The 24,601-nt window shown below is 38.5% G+C and overlaps 1 protein-coding gene across 1 annotated transcript in view; it reads right to left on the minus strand.

Annotated features, from left to right (window-relative positions):
- The window catches only part of LOC106877328 (dynein axonemal heavy chain 2), a 99,094-nt gene that overhangs the window by 38,920 nt on the left and 35,573 nt on the right, over nt 1-24,601 (minus strand). The window contains exons 25-43 of the mRNA XM_089341566.1: nt 24,174-24,354; nt 22,877-23,015; nt 20,061-20,278; nt 17,401-17,499; nt 16,501-16,626; nt 15,545-15,655; nt 14,826-15,014; nt 13,518-13,811; nt 11,733-11,913; nt 10,514-10,641; nt 9,777-9,929; nt 9,159-9,284; nt 7,676-7,879; nt 6,534-6,651; nt 5,787-5,923; nt 4,567-4,707; nt 3,420-3,578; nt 2,053-2,300; nt 43-241 (exon numbers count right to left, since the gene is read on the minus strand). Coding sequence (XP_089197692.1) covers nt 43-241; nt 2,053-2,300; nt 3,420-3,578; nt 4,567-4,707; nt 5,787-5,923; nt 6,534-6,651; nt 7,676-7,879; nt 9,159-9,284; nt 9,777-9,929; nt 10,514-10,641; nt 11,733-11,913; nt 13,518-13,811; nt 14,826-15,014; nt 15,545-15,655; nt 16,501-16,626; nt 17,401-17,499; nt 20,061-20,278; nt 22,877-23,015; nt 24,174-24,354 — 3,151 coding nt within the window. The remainder of the gene's footprint in view (nt 1-42; nt 242-2,052; nt 2,301-3,419; nt 3,579-4,566; nt 4,708-5,786; nt 5,924-6,533; nt 6,652-7,675; nt 7,880-9,158; nt 9,285-9,776; nt 9,930-10,513; nt 10,642-11,732; nt 11,914-13,517; nt 13,812-14,825; nt 15,015-15,544; nt 15,656-16,500; nt 16,627-17,400; nt 17,500-20,060; nt 20,279-22,876; nt 23,016-24,173; nt 24,355-24,601) is intronic.

Genomic DNA, 24,601 nt, shown 5'->3' on the forward strand with positions numbered 1-24,601 from the left:
GCCTAAACTTTTGTCAAAGATTGCAGAACAATGGAAACTTACCTGAGCAGACATATAGACAGTAAGAACATTATAAATCTTTGTGTCCAGGAGAGTAATGGTGTTGCCTGCCACCGAAGTCTTACCGGTGCCGACTGGTCCCACCAACAACACTGGTATCATGGAATAAATCAGATGCGATACCAGATATTGGTAGCGGACGGTATCAACGGTCGGCACCACTAGCTTGTAAAATGGCACACTGAAAGGAGACGTTTTTAGTAGAGATTAATAAAACTGTTTTGACAACGATTAAGATAATATTTAATGCAAAAAAACATTAAGAAGACTGATAAGAAATTAGAAACAAGGCGGTGAGCTGGCAGAATCGTTAGCATGCTGGGCGAAATGCTTAGCTGTACTTCGTCTGCTGCTACGTTCTGAGTTCAAATTCCGCTGAGGTTGACTTTGCCTTTCATCCTTTCGGGCAAGATAAATTAAGTACCAGTTACGCACTGGGGTTGATGTAATCGACTTAATCCCTTTGTCCCCTCTATGTTTAGCCCCTTGTGGGCAATAAAGAAATAAGAAATTGCAGACAGATAAATAGAAAGCAAATAAATCATCATAATCATTTTAATGTCCACTTTTCCATGCTTGCATGGGTTGGACAGAATGGATCATTATTATTGTTATTATTTTCCGATTGATTTGTATTTTATTTCATCTTCTGACTGGACCTCAACGAGAGACCTGAGGCACATATATATAACATATGGTATAATTTTAAACAGGGAAAATTTTAGCCATGATGAACAATCTTAATTGATTTTCAAACCTTACTGGGTTCTCATCAGAGATGTCTACATCATTCTGACAATCTCCAGAGAAACAAGCAGCCAAGATGTTTTTATAGACTCAACAAATGCAGCAGTTACTCTGTGAAGGAGTCCCTAATTTGCATACCAAAAGTGTTCAACACTCTATATATACCAGCGGCCTGTCAACGGGGATCTTAGTCCACACAGTATCAAGACCTGACATTAGATAGGAAAAAAAATTTCTGAGAATGTGGGCGGTTAATGTCAACACAGTTTTTTGAGTCTCATAAATTTTTGGTTTCTCAGGGATCTGGTCTAAAAATTTGTCAGTACCTTTGTTGATCATTCCCAGGGCACCTACAACAACAGGGTTAGTCTCAGGTTTTAACTGCCACGTCCTAGATATCTTAACCTCAAAGTTCTTATACTTCGACATTTTTTCAAATTCTTTTGTTGAGATGTTTCTATCAGAAGGCATTGTCATATAAATTAACAGGCATGTTATTTGTTGTAGGACTTTCATGATGATGTCTGGTCTGCTATCATTTATTTGCCTGTTTGTATGTATCCCATAATCCCATAATGACTGGCTCTGGATGGTCCATCTTCACCACTGTACATTTTTTATTCAACTCCCACTGTTACTTTCACAATAATAATAATAATAATAATAATAATAATAATAATAATAATAATAATAATAATAATAATACATAATCCTTTCTACTAAAGGCACAAGACCTGAAATTTGGGGGAGGGACTAGTCGATGACATTGACCCCAGTGTTTCACTGGTACTTAATTGAAACATCGGGGTTGATGTAATTGACTAGTGTGCATGAGTGTGTGTTTGAATGTGTAAACATAAGGACACAGGAAACGTGTCAAGGCTGACAGGAAGCAGTGCTTCCTAGGGCTAAATAGCAGTAGTATTCTTCCCTTTCATGGGACTGTCACATTAAGTTGACAACATACCACCACTTCATCGTGTTACTACTGTATAAATCTCTCTGAGAGATTTAGAAATGTATTATTTCTAGTGCTGGTTTGTTTATGTCCCTGTAACTTAGCAGTTTGGCAAAAAGAGAACAATAGAATAAGTACCAAGCCTTAAAAAAGTAAGTAATGATGCCGATTTATGTTAGAAAAACCTCTTCAAGGTAGTGCCCCAGCATGGCCGCAGTCCAATGACTGAAACAAGTAAAAGATAAAAAGAAAAAAAGGACAAAGATAGATATAAACAAACAACTAACGATGGGTTATAGCGCCATCCTTTCTTCAGTTTCTCTTCCCAGTGGACCCAACTTTTATTTTTGGAATCCACAAAATATTCATAAATGCTGTCTTTGGTAGGGAAGGTTCCTTCCATCTCTCTGATGTAAGTATCAATTTTTTTACGTCCATCTTCATCTACAGAACAACAGATTGACCATATCATGCAAAACTGGAACCAGAGCTCTACGATCTTTGAAAAATTGTCAGGGTCGTTTCCAAAATCAACCTGGAAAAAAAAAAAATGAAAGGTATGTTATTTTGTAAAAAAAAATGTTTGGTTTTTGAGGAGAGAGAAGTAAGAGATTTCAGAAAACACTTGTAGTGACGCCTAATAGCAGACACCATTTCCAGAGAGTTTATCCACGCATGCGCAGGGACTAGTTCCGGAAGGAATACAGGAAGAGTCTCATGCGCATGCCTAGTCATCCATATCCAAGCTTTCGCGTGGATTTCACCCTCTTTGCTCGTTGATCTTCGAAGAGCCTAGACGTCACAACAGAGCTCTCTGACAACCCAGCACTGGAGCTACACAGAAAACCACGCAACTTCATTGACGGCGTCTCAGTAACCAAAGGGCGAAGTGCTGCTGAATTCCCTCCTAGTGTGAGTAGAATTCTATTGTAATAAATATTGTTGTGTTGATAGTTTAGAGCCTGCGTTCCGTTGTCTTCTTCAAGAAATTAATGTACGGGAGCGGAGTACACCTAATAGTGTATAACCACTTCCCTACACACTATTTATCAAAGTAATTCTTTCCATTAAAGGCACAAGGCTATAGTAGAAGACACTTGACCAAGGCGCCATGCAGTAGGGACTACACCCAGAGCCATGTTGTTGGCAAGCAAATTTATTACCACACAGCCATACCTCTTTTACTCTTTTACTTGTTTCAGTCATTTGACTGTGGTCATGCTGGACCACCGCCTTTAGTCGAGCAAATCGACCCCAGGACTTATTCTTTGTAAGCCTAGTACTTATTCTATCGGTCTCTTTTGCCGAACCACTAAGTCACGGAGACGCAAACACACCAGCATTGGTTGTGAAGCGATGTTGGGGGGACAAACAGACACACAAAGATACACACACACATACATATATACACATATATACGACGGGCTTCTTTCAGTTTCCGTCTACCAAATCCACTCACAAGGCTTTGGTCGGCCCGAGGCTATAGTAGAAGACACTTGCCCAGGGTGCCACGCAGTGGGACTGAACCCGGAACCATGTGGTTGGTATGCAAGCTACTTACCACACAGCCACTCCTACGCCCATACATGAAGATAAATATTTAAGATGACATTAAATGTAGTGAAACCAAAGAAAAAGGTGCAGCCGAACCTACCCCATTCTCTGCTGTGGCAAAGCAATCAAACAATTTGCATAGAGAAACTACTCCATTCAGTTCAGCAGTTGGGACCAGTTCTTTGCAATTATCTCTCTTAAAGGTTAACATTTTGACCAAATATTTGGCAATCAGGCGTCTTATTTCTTCAACCAATTCCTAAAAATTGTAGGAATAAAAAAAAAAAAGGAATGGTAACAATGGAAATATATGTGTTATGATGATTTTGAAAAACAAAAATCTACAACAGGTAAACTAACTACAGTATAACTTTGACTGGTTACAGTTAATCAGTGCTATGAGTGCAAGCGCATACTCAAGTGGTTAGAGTGTTTCACTCACAATCGTCAGATCGTGTGTGTGTGTGTATGAGAGAGGAAGAGAGAGACTGTCTCCTTGCCTTGACACTATGTGATAGTTGTAAGCGTGTATCACAACCATGCAAGCAGTGTCTGTTTCCTGTCTTCCAAGACATCAGATCATGGGAAAATCTATGATAATAAATGCAAAAATTCTGTCTGCCCATCTCTCTGAGACCCCCCCCCCCCGTATCTCAGTCTACATTTGCTCTGTATAGACATATTATACCTTTTTGGAATCAGGACAATTCCAGGATTGAAAATTTGTCCTTCATTTGGTTCTTGAACATCCAGCATTGGGATCAGATCTGCATGAGGATTTTGTTATAAGCTAACAGTTGGAAATTCAAATTTTAAAAGAACTCCAAAAATTCGTGGAACTTACAAGTTTTTCCTTTAGACTAAATTTAAAGTAATACCATATTGGTAAGGTACCAATAAATGATTCATTATTATTGCTCTCTTTAGTTTTGTGCCACAGGACCAATTAGCCCTCTGCAGAGGGTCAGCTTAAAAGTCCACACAGAATGCAGCTTTTAAGTTAGTTTTAAAGAATTCCTCATAAAGGCATAAAACCAGAAATTTTGAAGAGAGAAGGAAGAGTTGATTAGATTGGTCTAACAAATAGCTGGTATTTTACTGGCCCCCAGGAAAATGTAAAGTAAATTGATACTAGAAGGACTTGAACTCAGGACATAAAGAAATGTGACTAAACAATGCTATGCGTTTGTTGTCTGTTGACACTGCTCTTTGACAAAGAATGAAAATAAGAATAAAAATATATCTACTTTATTTTTTTTGCCGTTTATCCAACACTCGACGTATGGTTCCCATCCTAGGTCATTGTAGTCAGTATAGACCATTCCACAACGTGACACAGTTGCTGGGGAAGCCATGGCAAGATCTTCAACTTCAAACAGCAGAGAAACCTGAAACAAATGGAAAACTGAGTGAAGCAGAAAAACAAAACAAAACAAAACAGAACTTTGAAACTTTTGGAAAAGGTGTCCTTATCCAGCCTTGCCTGTTCTTCAGAAGAGGAACGGTAGTGCCACATAGATTACCAAATCTTGTAATTTACAGGAATATTATGGTTGTTGGGGTTTATACCCACATCTACCTTTAATCTTCTAGCATTTAAAGTGGCCATATCCGGCCAAAATATTCTACCTGTTTTATTATCAAACAGGCCAGATCTGACCTCTCACACCAACCCTAAAATATCATTCTAAAAATTAATAGCTACCTCATTAAAATCTCAAAGCTACAAGATAACGCATGATTAATTCCAAACAATGGGAATAAACAAGCATTACTTTTGATAGAATAATGTGAATATTAAAGGGTTAAAGAGCAAATAAAACAATATAACTGCTACAAAATGCAAAGAAGAAGCTTCTCTATAAAGAAATAACTATGGAGACATCAAACTGAAGGATTTCTGGATTTTCTGGCACATAAATTGATGTAGTATATATAGTGTAAACATGTGATGCGAATATTCAAACACCATCGTCATTGTCTTCCCTTGAGAATCCAGCCGCAAAGTCTAATGACAGTTTGCTTCTGATAGGACTCTATCAAGGAAGTGCCTGAGGACTCTACCCTATGACTGACAGGAAAGACCTAGGGGTAGACTAAGAACAGGATGACTGGATAATATCCATAGTCCCAATTGGTCACATTTGGGAAGGCAGTCAGAATGTGTAATGATAATTGCTTCTAATAGGATCCTATTGAGGAGGTGCCTGAGGACTGTACCCAATGACTGGCAGGAGAGACCTAGGAATAAACCAAGAACGAGATTATTGAATAATATCCATAGCTTCAGTTGGTCATGCTTGAGAATCCAGCAGAAATGTCTAATAATGCTTGTTTTGTTAGGACCCTATAGAGGAGGTTCTTGAGGACTCAACCCTAATGACCCTCTTAAGGAATAGTGGTCAGAGAAGATGGATGGATGATTATTAGAGAGAGAAAGAGAGAGTGATAGATATGTACATCTTACCTGTTCTGGCATGCCAATTCTCTCCCCGTTAATTAAGGTCAACACCTTGTTGTCATCCATGACAGAGTTCATACTCTCAATCCATAAAGTATCCACAGGACCATCGAATATAATCCATTTTTCATCTTTCTTCTCATCTGCCAAGAGAAAAGATTCTCACTTCAGACAGTTTTGACAGTATTTTTAGATTGAAGGATTAATTAATTAGTTCATTATTATCATCAAGCTACTGAGTTGTTAAAACACTCCTAATTTAGTTGCTACTTTCTGTCTAACTCATACTTATGTGTATGTATATGAGCATGTAGGTAATACATGACGTGTACACATGGCATACAAACATACATACATATCATGCATACACACCATGCATACATACATGACATGCATACATAATCTGTACATCTGCATACATATCTCATCCTGGTCGTTTAGCATTCATCTTCTACGATAGTAGTGGTTCGATGGTTCAACAAGGAACTGGCCCCATCAATGACCTGTCTTCTCTCCTCCAAATCTGCCCTCAAACAAATGGCTGATTATCCAAGAGATTAAGCAATCAATAAATTAGTTACTTGGCTAAATAAATAACCAGTTGACAAATAATAAAGAAGTGAAACAGAAACAATGCATGTGTTTGTTATTGGTATAACGACCCTCCCAAAAACATGTTCCAACACATGAGTCTAAATCAAGAACCTTGCAAACCAAATACAAAAGGCAAAAATGTATGGAAGTATGTATAACCTGAACATGTCTGCCTCATGATTGAAGAGAGCACGCCATCAGACCATTCATTGGAACTCAAGTCAAACTCTCCGTAGAGTTCTCCAAGAGACAGGGCTTTTGGGTTCAGTGGATACTCCTGTGGAAGATAACCAAAAGGAAACAAATATTTAAGTACGCCACCTCTGCCTTCTCCTAACTTCAACTCATTACCTCCCTTCGCTTTTTGCCTCTTCGTCTCCGTCAGTGCTTCTCAAACTATCTGATGTGGCATACCAATGGTTTTTTTCCCCCCCAATGTGCCAGGGACCAGTAATATTTCTTAGTAATATTAATTTATACTGGAAACGATATATATAACGAATATAATAAAAGTTGACAATATCTTTCATCTTATATTTATTTTGTTAACAAATAATACAATATTACATAAGCATTTTATAATGTTTCTTTTCTGGAAACTCGCTGTGTACTGGAAGCTGATGGCTCACGGACCAGCACCAGTCCGCAGACCACCACTTTGAGTAGCACTGATCTATATCACCTCCACTGCTACTGCAACCACCTTCATTAAAACCCATTAGTGCCCAATTTTTTTTCTTTAACTTATTACCAAACATCTCTTTTTATACAACTTTATCTGATTCTAAATATATATAAAAAAAATTTTTTTACAATATTTGAAAGACACTTCAGTCTTGATGACTAATTAAAGGTATCTCAGAAAAATACAGGTGTTGCAGAAATAAGGTCACATTGGACGATGGAGTCCTAGATACACGATGGCTAAATAACAACAAAAAAGATAGGGTTGGTCACCCGTGATTACCTTTGACGAGTTGGATCAGAACCAAGTTGAGATTAAGCAACTTTAAGCAATGCAATCAAGCTTGACTTGTTAGAAACAACAGCTAAATCTCCCTCAAATCAATCTCTTCTTTCTTTAAAACAGCAAGAACACACTAGATAAAGGAATCCTAGAAACATTATATCTGGGGACAACAAAAAGAAAAAAAGCTGAAGTTGAAAGACCTCTGTTCGTAGACCTTGCTGGATCAGGGTGGTGGCGGTGGCAGCAGCAATGATGGTGATGGTGATGATGATGATAACAACAACAACAACAACAACAACAACAACAACAACAAAAGTTAAGGGTTAATTACCTTTACTTGCAGCTGGGGAGAGTCCCTGTTTTTGGCTGCTTGCAGAATCTTCCAGGTCACTGTTTTCCCAGACTGAGTCTTCCCGACTATCATAGTGGAATGGCGAGAGTCTTTGGTCTCTCCCAGCTGAATCACTTTCACAATGGTGTGGGCATTCGGCAAAAGATTGCTTTCAATAAGTTCGCTTTTGATGTTGGCTTTAAACTAAAGCAATAAATAAAAAAAACAAATATAGAATAATAAATAAATAGGCGCAGGAGTGGCTGTGTGGTAAGTAGCTTGCTTACCAAACACATGGTCATGGGTTCAGTCCCACTGCGTGGCACCTTGGGCAAGTGTCTTCTACTATAGCCTCGGGCCGACCAAAGCCTTGTGAGTGGATTTGGTAGACGGAAACTGAAAGAAGCCCGTCGTATATATGTGTATATATATATATGTATGTGTGTTTGTGTGTCTGTTTGTCTCCCCACCATCGCTTGACAACCGATGCTGGTGTGTTTACGTCCCCATAACTTAGCGGTTCGGCAAAAGAGACTGATAGAATAAGTACTAGGCTTACAAAGAATAAGACCTGGGGTCGATTTGTTCGACTAAAGGCGGTGCTCCAGCATGGCCGCAGTCAAATGACTGAAACAAGTAAAAGAGTAAAAGAGATAATGAAGGCACGTGGCCTAGTGGTTAGGCTGTTGCACTCATGATTGCTAGATTGCAGGCTCAATTCCCAGGTTGGATGGCACATTGCGTTCTTGAGCAAAACACTTCATTTCATGTTGGCCTGCTCACTTAGACAGTGGGGTGACATCATTTGAAGGCTAAAACAATGCCAAGCACATTGTGACCAGCGATATGTAACAACATCTGATAGCCTGGTTGGTCATGTGATCATGTGATAATGAATTACATTCCGGACATGCATTTTTACCTCCGCCAAGGTAGGAGGTTATGTTTCCATTGGCGTTGGTTTGTCTGTCTGTCCGTCTGTGTGCAAAATAACTCATTGTAGAGTTACTCATTTACAGTTGAGTGGACTGGAGTAAGATGAAATGAAGTGTTTTGCTCAAGGACAGAATGCACTACCCGGTTCAGGAATTGAAACCATGAATACAAGACTGCGAGTGCAACACTCTAACCACTAGGCCACATGCTTTCACCCAATGTGATAATACTGTAAATAAATATATGTATAAATACGTAATCAATCACTCATGCTTACACACACACATGCACAAACACATGTACACGCTCACAGGTGTGTGCTCACAGGTGTGCACTCACTCACAGACACACACACACATGTACACATACACATGCACACACACACAAACACATGCACACATGCATGCACACACACATGCATGCACACACACATGTACATGTGTGTACACAAGCACATACATACACATACATGTGCACACACATTCATGCACACATACACAAGCACACACAGAGGTACAAATGCATAACGTCAGAGAATAAAAGTCACCTTATCGTCTTCCATGATTGGAGGTTCAACACCAGGGAAAAGGTCGGACATGATCCCATTAAACAATGGAAGATCAACTGAGGTTAATTTGGCAATGTTCATGTCTTTCAAAGACAACAGTAAAATCTAAAAAAGGAAAAGAAAAAAATATTCAAATTATATTTACCAAATATGGAATACAATATTCTTTTCTACTCTAGGCATAAGGCCCGAAATTTTTGGGGAAGGGGGCCAGTCAATTGGATCAACCCCAGTACACAACTGGTACTTAATTTATCGCCCCCCCCCCACCCAGGATGAAAGGCAAAGTCGACCTCGGTGGAATTTGAACTCAGAATGTGAAGACAGACGAAATACCGCTAAGCATTTCGCCCGGCGTGCTAACATTTCTGCCAGCTCACCACATTTAAAATGTTCTTTTCTACTCTAGGAACAAGGCCCGAAATTTTGGGGGAGGGGACCCAGTTAATTAGATCAACCCCAGTACACAACTGGTACTTAATTTATCAACCCCGATAGGACCCTATGGAGGAGGTACCTGAGGAGTTTATCTCCAAAACACTTCTGGGAATAAAGGGGCAGGGGGATATATGGAACGAAGATAAATTAAACACTCACTTCTTCATCGGTCAGACTTTGGGGTTTCCTCTTCTTCTTCCCAGCATATCGAAGGACAGAGACGAGAGCTCTCAAGCCGAAATCATAGTGGTCCTGTTTCGATAGTTGCTGTGTTGCGAGGTTATATAATGTGAAAACCTTTTTAGCTAAATGCTGCAAATGAAGAAAAAGAAAAGAAAAAGAAAAAATATTAAGTTAGTGCAAAAATTAAATTCATGAAAATATGGAAAAAAAAAAAAAAAGGTACAAGCGTGGCTGAGAGGTAAGAAGCTTGCTTCCCAACCACATGGTTCTGGGTTCAGTCCCACTGCATGGCACCTTGGGCAAGTGTCTTCTATTATAGCCTCAGGCCGACCAAAGCCTTGTGAGTGGATTTGGTAGCTGGAAACTGAAAGAAGCCCATTGTGTGTGTGTGTGTGTATGTGTGTGTGTGTGTGTGTGTGTGTGTGTATGTGTGTGTGTGAGTGTCTGAGTTTATCCCCCCACCAAATTGGCTTGACAACTGGTGTTGGTGTGTTTACATCCCTGTAACTTGGTTTGGCAAAAGAGACCAATAGAAGTACTAGGCTTACAAAGAAAATGTCCTGGGGTCAATTTCCTTGACTAAAACCATTTGAGGCATTGCTCCAGCATGGCTGCAGTCAAATGACTGAAACAAGATTGAGGCTTCAATCATCAGAATGTGGTCATGCTCTGCAGTGCCCCTTTGAAGGGTTAGATGTCCAAACATACCATACCTTTGTGTTACTAAATCCTTCACCAAAGAGGATTATTTCAGCAATCATGTTGGAATCTGGTACGACCATTGCAATGGGGCGAAACATTGATTTCAAATTGTCTGGAAGCTCTGTTCGGCCAGCATAACCTGAAAAATCATTGGTGTAATAGAAGTACGAATGTCTGGTGTGTGTGTGTGTGTGTGAGAGAGAGATAGAGAGTGAGAGAGAGTGGGAGGGAGAGAGAGAGAGAGAGAATGTGTGGATGTATGACTGTCTTATTTTCTATATACATGAATATTTTATACCACCATCATTTAATGACCACATTCCATGCTTGCCTGAGCCAGACGAAATTTGTTGAGGCATATTTTCAACAGCTGGAGGCCCTTCCTGTCACTAAACCTCACTTGTTTTCTAGCAAGGTAATATTTTCCCATAGTGAGCCAAATTTTTCACAGAAGACAATGATGCTCATTTACAGCCATCACATGATGTCTAGACAAAGGTACACACACACATACACATGATGGTTGTCTCTCGTGATTAGAGAACAATCTACACAAATGAATTGTTTATAATGATCAAATGTGTGTGCTGTACAGTAGCTCACTACACCCATCAAACCAATGTTGCTTGAACATTGTGTGTGTATACAGTAGTACCTCAGTTTATGAATGCCTCTGAACACGACTAAATCGTGCTTTATATCTATCTATAGTTAGATATAAAGCATGATTTATTCACGATTAGAGGCATTCGTAAACCAAGGTTCTACTGTATTAAATGAATATGAGAAAGACAGGAGATAAAGCACGATTTATTTGTAATCAGAGTTGTTTGAAAACCAAGGTTCTAATGTATCATCATCGTCATCGTATGCTGGCATGGGTTGGATGGTTTGACTGAGGACTGGCGAACCAGATGGCTACACCAGACTCCAATCTGGTCTGGCAGAGTTTCTACAGCTGGATGCCCTTCCTAACACCAACCACTCCGAGAGTGTAGTGGGTGCTTTTACGTGCCACCGGCATGAGGGCCAGTGAGGCGGTACTGGCAACGGCCACGCTCAAATGGTGTTTTTATGTGTCACCTGCACAGGAGCCAGTCCAGCAGCACTGGCAACACCCCCCGCTTGAATGTTGTTTTCATATATATATATATATATATATATATATATATATATGCATGCAGGTACATGCACACACACATACACACATGAATAAGAAGAATGCTTTACCTGGATTCATGGTGATAAAAATACCACAAGACCACACCAGATTGATCTCACGTCCTTCAAAGAGAAACTGCATAGCCCCAGAATGAAGGGCAGTCAAAATAGACAAAATCTGTTGGGCCACAACAGACAATACTTCAATGTTGATTCTGTTGAATTCATCAAAACAGCCCCAGGCACCCGTCTGAAATTAAAAAAAAAACCAGCACAACTTTTAAGACAGAGATTAACCCTTTCGTTACTATATTTATTTTGAGATGTTCTGTTTCTTTCAATTACTTTAAATATAATAAAAAATTTAGTAAAATAACTTTGTTATCATTCAGCTAGTATTAGGAATATTAATTGTGACTAAGATTTGGTGGAAGATTTTAATTCAAAGTTTATGAAAACAAGAGATTTGTACTCAGAGGCAGAGCTGGTTTCAACTGGGTTGGTAATGAAAGGGTTAAGACAGGCTAGAAACAAGCAATACACAACAGAAAACCAGACTATCGAAATAGCAAGCAAGTTATCCATCTATCCATCAATTTACCTTTCTACTTTTCCATTTCACTAACTAAAACACATAATAAAGGTAGAATTTAAATTATAATTAAGATGAATAAAGTCTTATTTTCTGGCATACAAGTCTACATAGGATACAATGTAAACAATGAAGTCTTTCAAACATTGTCACTTGTGTCGACGCCCCTAGGCGAAGAAGTAGGATCTTCCAAGACATATAAATAGAGGTAGTCTGGCCGTGGTAGGTGTGTTGAGTAGCAGTCGAGTAGCAGTTGTGTAGCGGTTGTGTAGAGATCATCCGAAGGTGCTAGATAGCAGTAGTGTTGAGACATAACATTGTCACTACTGTTCCAAATCCTGATGCATTTCTCATGGAGATTTTGGTCATCCAAAGTCATCTTGGTGTAGATCTAGCTTTTTACTGGCTGTAAATTTTGGTCTGAAAATGTCAACTTGTATGGTGGAAAATATGATACAAATCCTTTCCCATACATTCAGCCCTTATCTACCAAATTTTGCAGCATACCAGTTGATGTAGTATGTAGTGTAAACTTTGAAACATTGTCAATCTTTCCAAGTCCTACTCATGGGCCAGGGTTGACCTACAGCTGAACAGCTCCAGCTCTAATTCATCATGCTCAGTCACACTCCAACAAGCTGCACTCCAATATATCCAGCTACACCCAAACAGATTGCAATCTAATATGTCCTGTCATGCATTTACAAGCTGCATTCCAATTTGTCTGCCACACTGACAAGCTGCACTCCAATTTGCCTGACATACTCTGACAAGCTACACTCCAATTTGTCACATTCTGACAAGCTGCACTCTAATTTGTCTGTCACATTCTGACAAGCTGCACTCTAATTTGTTTGCCACACTCTGGCAAGCTGCACTCCAATTTGCATGTCACACTCTGACAAGCTGCACTCCAATTTGCCTGCCTCACTCCAATCTGTCTGTCACACTCTGACAAGTTGCATTCCAATTTGTCTGTCACACTGACAAACTGCACTCCAATTTGTCTAGCACATTCTGATAAGCTGCACATTCCAATCTGTCTGTCACACTCTGACAAGCTGAACTGCAGTGTACCTCTTACATTCTGACAAACTACACTCTAATGTACCTGCCACATTCTGACATGCTACACTCCTATATACATCCATCACACCCTGACAAGCTGCCCTTCAATTACTCATTACCTGAGCCACAACAGATAACCACTCACCTGTATACAGTGAAACAGCAACCCACCTAAACAAGGCGAAGCAACTCACCTGTGCAAGGCCAGAAAACATCCGACCCATTGATTTATAATCCAAACCTTCAGAACAGTTTACCACAATCACATAATTTCCTAGGGCCTTTCCCAGGTCTTTTGTTGTCTCTGTTTTCCCGGTGCCAGCTGGCCCCTTTGGGCTTCCTCCACGGTGAAGATGCAGGGCTGTTGTTAATGTCATGTAGCAGCGGTCGGTGAGTGGGGTGATTACAAGCCTGCCGGAGTTGCCCAGGTATTCATAGCCATAGAGGAATTGTGTGTTGGTTTGGCGGACGATACAGTCATTCAGCTCCTGCAACAGATGGGAGCAGTAGAATAAGAACCAGAGAGAGAGAGAGAGAGAGAGGGGAGAGATAGATAGATAGAGAGAGAGAGGGAGGGAGAGAGAGTGTACATGAGACAAGAGAGAAACTAGTGTGTGAGAGAAAGTGCATGAGAGGAGAGAGAAGTGTGTGTATGCATGTGTGTGTGAGAGAGAGGAGGAGAGTGTGCGTGGGAGAAGAGAGAGAGGCAAGTGTGTGTGTGGGAGAGTAAGATAAGTCAGCGTGTGAGAGAGAGAAAGAGAGATAGTGAGAGGGAGTGTGCATGGGAGAAGAGAATGAGAGTAAAAGAAAGAGTGAGACAAATGTGTGTGTGAGAGACAAGTGAGTGAGAGTGTGCATGTGTGAAGAGAGAGATGTGTGAGTGCGTGAGAGAGAGAGAGAGAGAGAAAGATATGCAGAATGAGAGAGAAGGCAAAAGAGGGAGGAGGAGGAGAGAATGAAGTGATGCAGTGTGGAGAAAGGGACTGAGCTGATGGCACAGTGGACATTGATGTAATTAATATTCCTCTTGAACAGTTACAAGAAGAAGAAGAAGCAGAAGAAGAGGAGGATGACGAAGAAGAGGAGGACGACGACAAAGAAGAGGAGGAGGACGACGAAGAAGAGGACGATGAAGAAGAGGAAGACGGAGAAGAAGAAGTGGAGGATGCCGAAGAAGAAGAAAAAGAAGAGGATGACGCCGAAGAAGAAGAAGAAGAGGAGGACGACGAAGAAGAAGAAGAGGAGGATGACGAAGAAGAAGAGGAGGACGATGAAGAAGAAGAAGAAGAAGAGGAGGACGACGAAGAAGAAGAGGATGATGACGAAGAAGAAGAGGAGGACGACGAAGAAGAAGAAGAAGAAGAAGAGGAGGACGACGAAGAAGAAGAGGATGATGACGAAGAAGAAGAGGAGGACGATGAAGAAGAAGAAGAAGAGGAGGACGACGAAGAAGAAGAAGAGGACGCCGCCGCCGACAACAAAGAAGAAGAAATACACTAGACCTTGTCCCAGTAGAGTCTTAACTGACTTATCCATTCAAAAGCATTGGCATCGTTGCAGCCAGTCTTGAGGAGTTTCTCAATGATGTCACGACTATGGACTTCAATGGTTATCAGAGACACCAGCTTCATCCGCTGGTAGCCTTTGTCTGGTTTCCTGGCTAATTCTGCATACTTGTTTAGCATGACCACCTGAAGCGAAGCAACAACAACAACAAAAACATCATCATCAAATAGAATCAAGAGAGAGGCTTTATATGGTCGCTCAATCGGCTAGAAATAGAAGCCTTTAGTCGAGAAAATCGACCCCAGGACTTGTTCTTTGTAAGCCTAGTACTTATTCTGTCGGTCTCTTTTGCTGAACCGCTAAGTTACGGGGACGTGAACACATCAGCATCGGTTGTCAAGCGATGCTGGGGGGACAAACACAGACACACAAATATACACATGCACATATCTATCTAATCTATCTATATATATATAATAACCAAGAATTTGGAGGAAGTTCATAGAATAACTATTGCTATTTATGAAGACTTTGGAACACAAAGAAAGGTTCTTTTGCAATAAAATTATGATGGAAGCTTCTCAATTTAATGAGCAACGTTTTAAAATGAGAGGTTTTGAACCAAACAATTAGAGGTGGTCTGAAATGGGTTGTCTAAAATAGTTGGGTTAGTTATTAAAGGAAGGTGAAATAACTGCATAACAAAATCTTTAACCTGTTTCTTCTTGAGCATTTTCAAAGCTTTCTTGTCTCCACGTTCCTTGACCTTCAAGAGAGCTTTCGTCACATCGCCAGTCCACTGGATCTGACTGGCCACTATGGTCATCTGTAGCCAATACAACAATTTATAAAAAAACATTAGCCCTAACATATAAAAGAGTAACAGTCTGGTGTACTTTGGAGCTGAATACGTAAATATATTGTGACGAATGAGGAAAAACAAGAAAAAAAACACAAGAGGGGCAAGATTCCACAAAAGGTGTTATTAGGAAGAATGCTTGAAAGGAAATGGAAAAGTATCTGTGGCCTATATAGGGTAGCAATATTGGTGTAGTAGGGTACCTGTGGTCAATATTGGTGCAGTAGGGTACCTGTGGTCAATATTGGTGTAGCAGGGTACATGTGGCTAATTTTGGTGCATCAGGGTATCCACAGCCAATATTGGTGTTGTAGGGTACCTGTGGCCATTATTGGTGTAGTGGGGTGCATGTGGCTAATTTTAGCACAGCAAGGTATCAACAGACAATATTGGTGTAGTAGGGTACCTGTGGCTAATATTGGTGTAGTAGGGTACCTGTGGTCAATATTGGTGTAGCAGGGTACATGTGGCTAATTTTGGTGCAGCAAGATATCAACAGACAATATTGGTGTAGTAGGGTACCTGTGGTTAATATTGGTGTAGCAGGGTACCTGTGGCCAATATTAGTGTAGCAGGGTACATGTGGCTAATTTTAGCACAGCAAGGTATCAACAGACAAAATCCTTTCTGTGTACTTTCAGTACTAAATAACCATAACCCAAGACTGGTCAGCAGCGTCGGGGGTTGGAGATCCATGCTATATTCTTGGACTTGTATGCCAGGAAATACAGTAACATAAAACAAGCATAATATAGGTGTGTGTGAGTGTGTGTTGTGTGAGACATAATAAACTGGAATTGTTTTGTTCTTACTTGTCCGCAATAGTCTCTAATCCATTTGTCTCGTTTATTTAGTTGTTTCTTCAAGGCATTCCGGGTGGTAATTAAGACTTCTTTTAATGTATACCTCATCGTTTTTTCTATGTCGCTGAGCCAAGCCTGTCGATGATGAAAGAATGGAAACCATAGGAAAACCGTAGAATATAAAGGATGGTTTCAAAAACAAAATATATCAAACAAACTACAGTTTAATTAACCATTTTAATTAACCATTTAGCATCAAAATTGGTCGTATTCGCTCCAACTATTTAACCAGATTTATGTTCAAACTGGTCAGATCCTGATTTTCACACTTATCCTACAATGTCATTCTCAAAATAAACAATCATGTCATTGAAATTTCGAAGCTTTGAGATAATGCATAATTAATTCAAAACAATGTGAAGAAATAAGTATTATCTTTAACAGAGCAATCTGAATGCTAAAGGGTTAACAGCCATATCTAGCCCAAATATTCTAGCTGTTTTATGTTCAAACTATCCAGATCTGACCTCTCAAACCTACTCTACAATGTCATTCTAAAATAAACAAAGTACTGAATTCTCAAAGCTACAAGATAATCCAGGATTAATTCAAAACAATATGACTGAATGAACATTACATTTTGGCAGTAATCTGAATGGTAAAGGGCTAAATCAGCCATATCTAACCAAAATATTCTCTCTATTTAATGTCCAAACTAGCCGGATCTGACCTCTCACACCCACCCTACAATATCATTCTAAAAATAATCACAGTATTGAAATCTCGAAACTAAAAGATAATGCAGGATTAATTCAAAACAATATGAATGAATAAGCATTACATTTATATATATATATATATATATATATATACACACACACATATATATATATGTAAATTAGCACATACCTCAACTGGCCCTTCAATTACGGTTCCTTGGGGTTTGAATTCGACACATTCTCCTTCAGAAGAATTCATAGCAACAGCTTCATATCTTTGTGAACTTGGCTGAAAATATATCAGAAAGACAAATCTGTTATCTGTGTCCATATTGGGAGGTGGCTGTAGATTTACCAGGGGTGGGGGGTCAAGGATTCTTTCCCTTTTCCAGTTACAAAGGAACCAGATGCTGAGGTGCGAAGAAAAAAAAAGAAAGTAGCAAATCTGGTTGAGTTAATGCTTCCTCATGAAGGTAACATGGACACTGCTTGGACTCAAAAGATTAACCGTCATGAACATCTTGAGCAATGTGAAGACGCAGGCTGGAAAGCAGAACACTATCCACTCCAAGTTGGATGCAGAGGAGTCATTGGAAACAGTATGAAGCAATGCTCATTATTGCAGGGCTTAACTGAGCATAAATCAAATACAATCTCGAGTGATACCCAGGCTACAGTGGAGAAGGAAAGACACTGGATTTGGTTCAAAAGAGACGATGAACAACGGCTAAAAGGATATTGAGCAAAACAAAACCTAGTAAACAGTTGATTTAGCAAGCGGCACCGCAGTGAGGGGAGCTGGTATGCAATAATGCCATCAGGAAAACAGCGTGCATTCTCTCCTGATGACTTCCACAAGCCTGCTAGTATCCGAAATGCAGAGCTTTTCAACTGGTAGCACTTGGGCCTGTAAGTTGTTTTCAAATGATATATATATAGGCACAGGAGCGGCTGTGTGGTAAGTAGCTTGCGTACCAACCACATGGTTCCGCATTCAGTCCCATTCTGTGGCACCTTGGGCAAGTGTCTTCTACTATAGCCCATCATATATATATATATATATATTCTTATAAAATCTGGTAATTAATCATATATTAATTAATATCGATTAATTATCAGGAGGCCAGCACATCTAAAGAATCAAAGAGATTCAGAAATAGTATCTGCAATCTCAGGGGATTAAGGTACATTTTTAAGGCTGAAGAGGAATGGACAATCGGTAAGATTGTTAAATCCGAAACCGGTACCTGTTTAAGAATGCTTTTTTATGTGATTTTAAATGTCTTGCCCGCTCACATTTTGGTATGCTGCTATATTTCATGTTGAGAACAATTTAGGTCTTAATAGACACAAGATGTGATCTATTTCTAGCACATTAATTGTCCATGTTAGTGGTCAACATTATTTTTATATATATATATATATATATATATTCTTATTCTTTTATTTGTCTCTGTCATTCGACTGCAGCCATACTGGAGCACCGCCTTTAGTTGAACAAATCGACCCTAGAACTAAAAATACCCCTAGCTTTTGATTTTAGCAAGGGGTATTTTTACTCTTCTTTTCCTCAGTTATTTTATATTGTACCTGTATAGGTAGAAATCTTGCTACCTACCTCACTATTACTGTATGTAACGGTAATAACACTTTACATATTTAAATTTATATATATATATATATATATATATGTAAGGGCATTACTAAAGAAAAATGCCTCATGCTAAACTACCATAATAAACACATTTTTGAGGTATTCTTCTGTAGTAATGCCCTTATATAAATATAAAAAATATATTCTAGGGAATAATGATGGATTTTTCCCTTATGAGTTTTTTCACGCTAGCTACTTGATAAAATTCTTGTAAAAGATTTTATCCGATTATTGAATTAATTATATATATATATATATATATATATATATATATATATATATATATATATATATATATATGTATATGTATATATAAAAAATCAAAATAAGCAACACGGATTTCAAAGATGATTGCAGTACGCACGTTTCATGCTACTCCATTTATTTAAGTAATGCGAGCATTACATTAAATGCAATATGTAGAGCAATCTTCAGCTGCACGAAAATGTAGAAAATTACAGTAGAATAGACATATTATAATTGTGGCAACATTTCAAATCCAAGTGAGAAGAAGAATACATAAAAATCCATCTTGACATAGCCAAGGCTATCAGGCTAGTAACTGGTTCTAGGCAGAAATTCTAACTGTCTCTGATTTTATTGTCTCTTATCTAGTAGTTATAGTATAAGGGACAATCACTTCTAAGGAAAGGGAAGGTGTAAGCATTATGCATGGACATGACTATATTTTGTGTAATACCATACCATACTATATTCTGGTGCCTAAACATAAGTACCATATTCAATTTTGAATCTAAATCTAAACCTTTTATATGTATATATATATATATATATATATATATATATATATAGTCAGTAGTTCATATATCTGAAAAAGAAGCAAACTCTAAAATATTTAGAGCAATGATATATTTTTTTTAGGGAGTTAATTGCTATGGCTGATCACAGAGTGATCATTAGTTTTGTAATCATAAAGTACTTAACTGCTAGATGACTTGTCAAATGGACGAAGGCACATAACCTCTCTACAATAGGGGGAAGAAATATGTCATTGTCGGTTCGTTTTGTAAACAAAAAAATATTCGTCCATGTGGGAGGTGCCACAGACAGGACAGGGTTATCCCCCTTACATCGGCTCCAGCTGTGGTGATATTCAAACACGAAGAAGCAGCAGCAGCAGCTACCACTGCCACCAATGATAACATTTATAAATGCTAAGAAAAAAGTCAACTTACACGATTAATTGTCAGAGACTTAATATTGTCAAAGCACTTTTTTAGATGTGGTTGGACCGCCTCCGGGTTTCTTGCCTGGCCCAAGATCTCCAACAAATCGTCATTGGACAGGAAGTAAAAACGGGGGAATATCTGTCGCTTTGTTTCTAAATACATATCGAGGGACTTCTGGATGCTTTCCAATTTGAAATTCATAGCATTCAGCTGATCGTACAAACCTGGAGTTTCATAAACAGAGAAAAAAAAAAAATGAGCAACACTGAAAATTTAAACATCAGAGAAATTCATCTGAAATAATAGAGAGGATCAGTGACCAGGTTTTAGTAAATGTAGGGAAAAAGGCTTTGATACTTAACAGTAATATAAACAGAACAAAAATCAATATAACAGTGATAATGTGTGTTTCAGATGTGACTATCACAACGCTTTGTAGCTAACTATAGGTTTGATACAACTTTGTTTGTACTCAATGGTTGTATTAGTAATAATAAACAGGTGTAGACACAATGGACAAATGCTAATGTTTTGCTCCTGCTTTTGTCTATTGACTTCCCGGCAGTATTTGTGTTTTTAACACTGTTAGCACTGCTGGAGTATTGCCCAGGTGTTGAAACCACAGTGATATCTGTTCGACAGCTGATGATGGGAACATCTGATATGCTTGTTGTCTGTGAATCTTTTACATCTAGGGATTTCGTTGTTCTGAGTTATCCTTCATTCTCACAAGGTTGAACTTGTTAAAGGGTCCATGTTTTATGGTTGTTTTGTTGTTTGTATTATTACATATATTGATTTTGTATGATTGCTTTCATTAGTAGCCTAATTATGGCTAGGATAATACCTAATTAAGGGTTTCTAATTTTGGGACACATACACACAAATGCACAATACACATATAGAAACACACATGCACAATGCATACATATATACATACAAACACACACACATACACACATGTTGCTTGAGGCAGATCCAGCTGGTTTCTTTGAATGTTTTGTAGCCCAGGCTGAGTGTTGGATTGATCACTTTGCGCTAGAGACAATCCATGTAGTGGAAACATCCCTCCTCATCTACTTCAAAGAAAGCCAAGGTTGTTTCACCTGCAGGAAAGGTGATGTCTTCAGTGTTTTGGGGTGCAAAAAGCATTGCGTTTATTGACTATCTTCAAAAGGGCCACACAATCAATGGAGAGTACTATGCCAACTTGCTGAGGCAGTTATCAAAGGGTATCAAGATGAAACACCCAGGGAAACTAACAAAAGGGGCATTGTTTCTCTAGGTCAATGCTCCAGCACACAAGTCCTTGCTTGCAATGGCTGCTGTGTGTTACAGTGGCCTTGAACTGGTTGCTCACCCTCCCTATTCTTCTGGTTTGGCACCATTTGATTTGTCATCATTTCCCCAACATGAAAAATCACTTGGCAGGGAAACGGTATAGCACTGATGATAATGTCACATCTGCTGTTGATGACGTTTTTGACTAACAGGATGAGAGTTTTTTCACCAATGAGACCCAGCCACCGCAACACCGATTGAAGAAGTGTGTGGGCCACAAGGGAGACTATCTCGAAAAACAAACTACATTTGGTCACATTCCACGAGAGCATCTTGATCAGCCTATGAGCTTTTCAGCCGGCCCTCATATAACCAAAGGTCGCAGGTGAAACAACCTGCAGGTGAAACAACCTTGGCTTTCTTTGAAGTAGATGAGGAGGGATGTTTCCACTACATGGATTGTCTCTAGCGCAAAGTGATCAATCCAACACTCAGCCTGGGCTACGAAACATTCAAAGAAACCAGCTGAATCTGCCTCAAGCAACACGTGTGTATGTGTGTGTGTTTGTATGTATATATGTATGCATTGTGCATGTGTGTTTCTATATGTGTATTGTGCATTTGTGTGTATGTGTCCCAAAATTAGAAACCATGGTGGTAAATATAAATAAAGATGACTTGTTACTCAATCATTAATCACACTGTGGTTGTAAATATTAACAGAGATGGCTGGTTTATTCAATCATTAATCACAACATGATGGTAAATATAACCAGGAACAGTTTACTCACGAATTAATCACACCATGGCAGTAAATATAACCAGAGATGACTTGTTACTCAATCATTAATCACACTGTGGTTGTAAATATTAACAGAGATGGCTGGTTTATTCAATCATTAATCACAACATGATGGTAAATATAACCAGGAACAGTTTACTCACGAATTAATCACACCATGGCAGTAAATATAACCAGAGATGACTCGTTACTCAATCATTAATCACATTGTGGTTGTAAATATTAACAGAGATGGCTGGTTTATTCAATCATTAATCACAACATGATGGTAAATATAACCAGGAACAGTTTACTCACGAATTAATCACACCATGGCAGTAAATATAACCAGAGATGACTCGTTACTCAATCATTAATCACATTGTGGTTGTAAATATTAACAGAGATGGCTGGTTTATTCAATCATTAATCACAACATGATGGTAAATATAACCAGGAACAGTTTACTCACGAATTAATCACACCATGGCAGTAAATATAACCAGAGATGACTCGTTACTCAATCATTAATCACATTGTGGTTGTAAATATTAACAGAGATGGCTGATTTATTCAATCATTAATCACAACATGATGGTAAATATAACCAGGAACAGTTTGCTCAAGAATTAATCACACCATGGCAGTAAATATAACCAGAGATGACTAGTTATTCAATCATTAATCAACAGTCACAACAAACATTAAGCGAAAATGGTAAGAAGACAATAATTTATGCAAGAATGTATTTAGATATTACCAGGATGGAGGGTCGCTTTTAAGGCATTCCTCTCCTTGTTTATTCGTATCATAATAGCCTTCCACTTGTTGTTGATGTCATCGAAGTCTTCTGATTCTCTTGGTAATTGTTTTCTGATATCCTCACCAAGGAATATATTCTGAGAGAAAAATTTGGAATTTACAGATAACAAAAAAAAAAAAAAAAAAAAGATAGTGAACAGTGTCATCAATGAAATTTAAACAAGTTTTAATGGGGGGACCCCATTAAAACTTAACCCCCCCACAAAAAAAAACCCCAGCTGATCTTCAAACGTATCATGTTATGGCATTGGAAAAAAAACCTTACAATGTGTGAAATATTGGCATAATACATGTATGTAGGGATATAATTATATATAAAGGCATGGCTGTGTGGTCAAGAGGTTTGCTTCACAACATGATTTTAGGTTCAATCTCATTGCATGGTACCTTGGGCAAGTGTCTTCTACTATAGCCCTGGGAGTGGATTTAGTAGATGGAAACAAAGAAGCTCATCATGTGTGTGTGTCTGTGTGTGTGTGTATGTATATATATATATATATATATATATATATATATATAAATATACATATGTAGGAATAAAGTATGCAAATATAACATGCGTTTTCTCCATCCTTAAATTTTTAAATATACTCAAATACCCAAAATTTCAAGGAGTTCCTGCCTTAAAAACAGGAACTACACCAGTTATTTTGTGTTCTTTGCAACATTGGTTTCTATTAACCCATTTATTCTATCCGAAGAATTTTTATTCATTAAGACAGAAGAAATACATATAATTATATATATATATATATATATAGATATATATATATATGTGTGTGTGTGTGTGTGTGTGTGTGTGTGTGTGTGTGTGTGTGTGTGTGTGTGTGTGTGTGTATGTATGTATGTATATATATATATATATATATATATATATATATATATATATATATATATATATATAAGGGCATGAAACCATAGAAACCATGCCAAATCAGATTGGAACTTGGTGCAGCTCCCCAGTTTACCAGTTCCAGTCACATGGATGCTAAATGATGATGATGATGATGATGATATATAGGTGCAAGAATGATTGTGTGGTAAGAAATTTGCTTTTCCATCACATGGCTCCAAGTTCAGTCCCAATAGCACTGCCAACAAGGATGTTATCAGAGAATAAAATATCTAAAAGGACCAAAGGCTCTTTTTTTTTTTTTTGATTAGCACAAGTAAAAAAAAAACAACTACAAAAAAACTCCAAAGCCTCCCACAATAAATATGTAAAGATAATTCACCTCGAGATACATCCATTGTCTCTGAACTGTCAGCAACAGTTCCATAACTTCTAAAATATGTGACAATGTTCGTTCCCAATAGTCAACTTCATGTTCGAAGGCCTTGACGAATCGAGAAGCCTTCATAGTGGACAGCTGAATTTGATTATCATCGAGTGAGGAAAACACTTCGTCCGTGCCCCTAAAAAACAAGAAAAGATGAGGGTTTCACTCTGGTATTCCAAGAGATGCCCGCCTTACCACGGTACGTTAAGAAACGATGGCTAAATTGAAGAAGGAGAAAAGTTGAAGTCAGTCATTTTTATTGTTGTGGATTTTGTGAGTTTTAACAAGCAAGAAACTCTGGAATTTATTTCTTTTACTCATTTCAGTCATATTAGACTGTGGTCATGCTGGGGCACAGCATTGAACGATTTTAGCTACAGGGA

The sequence above is a fragment of the Octopus bimaculoides genome, chromosome 24 (assembly GCF_046866305.1).
Source record: "Octopus bimaculoides isolate indiv1 chromosome 24, ASM4686630v1, whole genome shotgun sequence".
Lineage (NCBI taxonomy): Eukaryota > Metazoa > Mollusca > Cephalopoda > Octopoda > Octopodidae > Octopus > Octopus bimaculoides.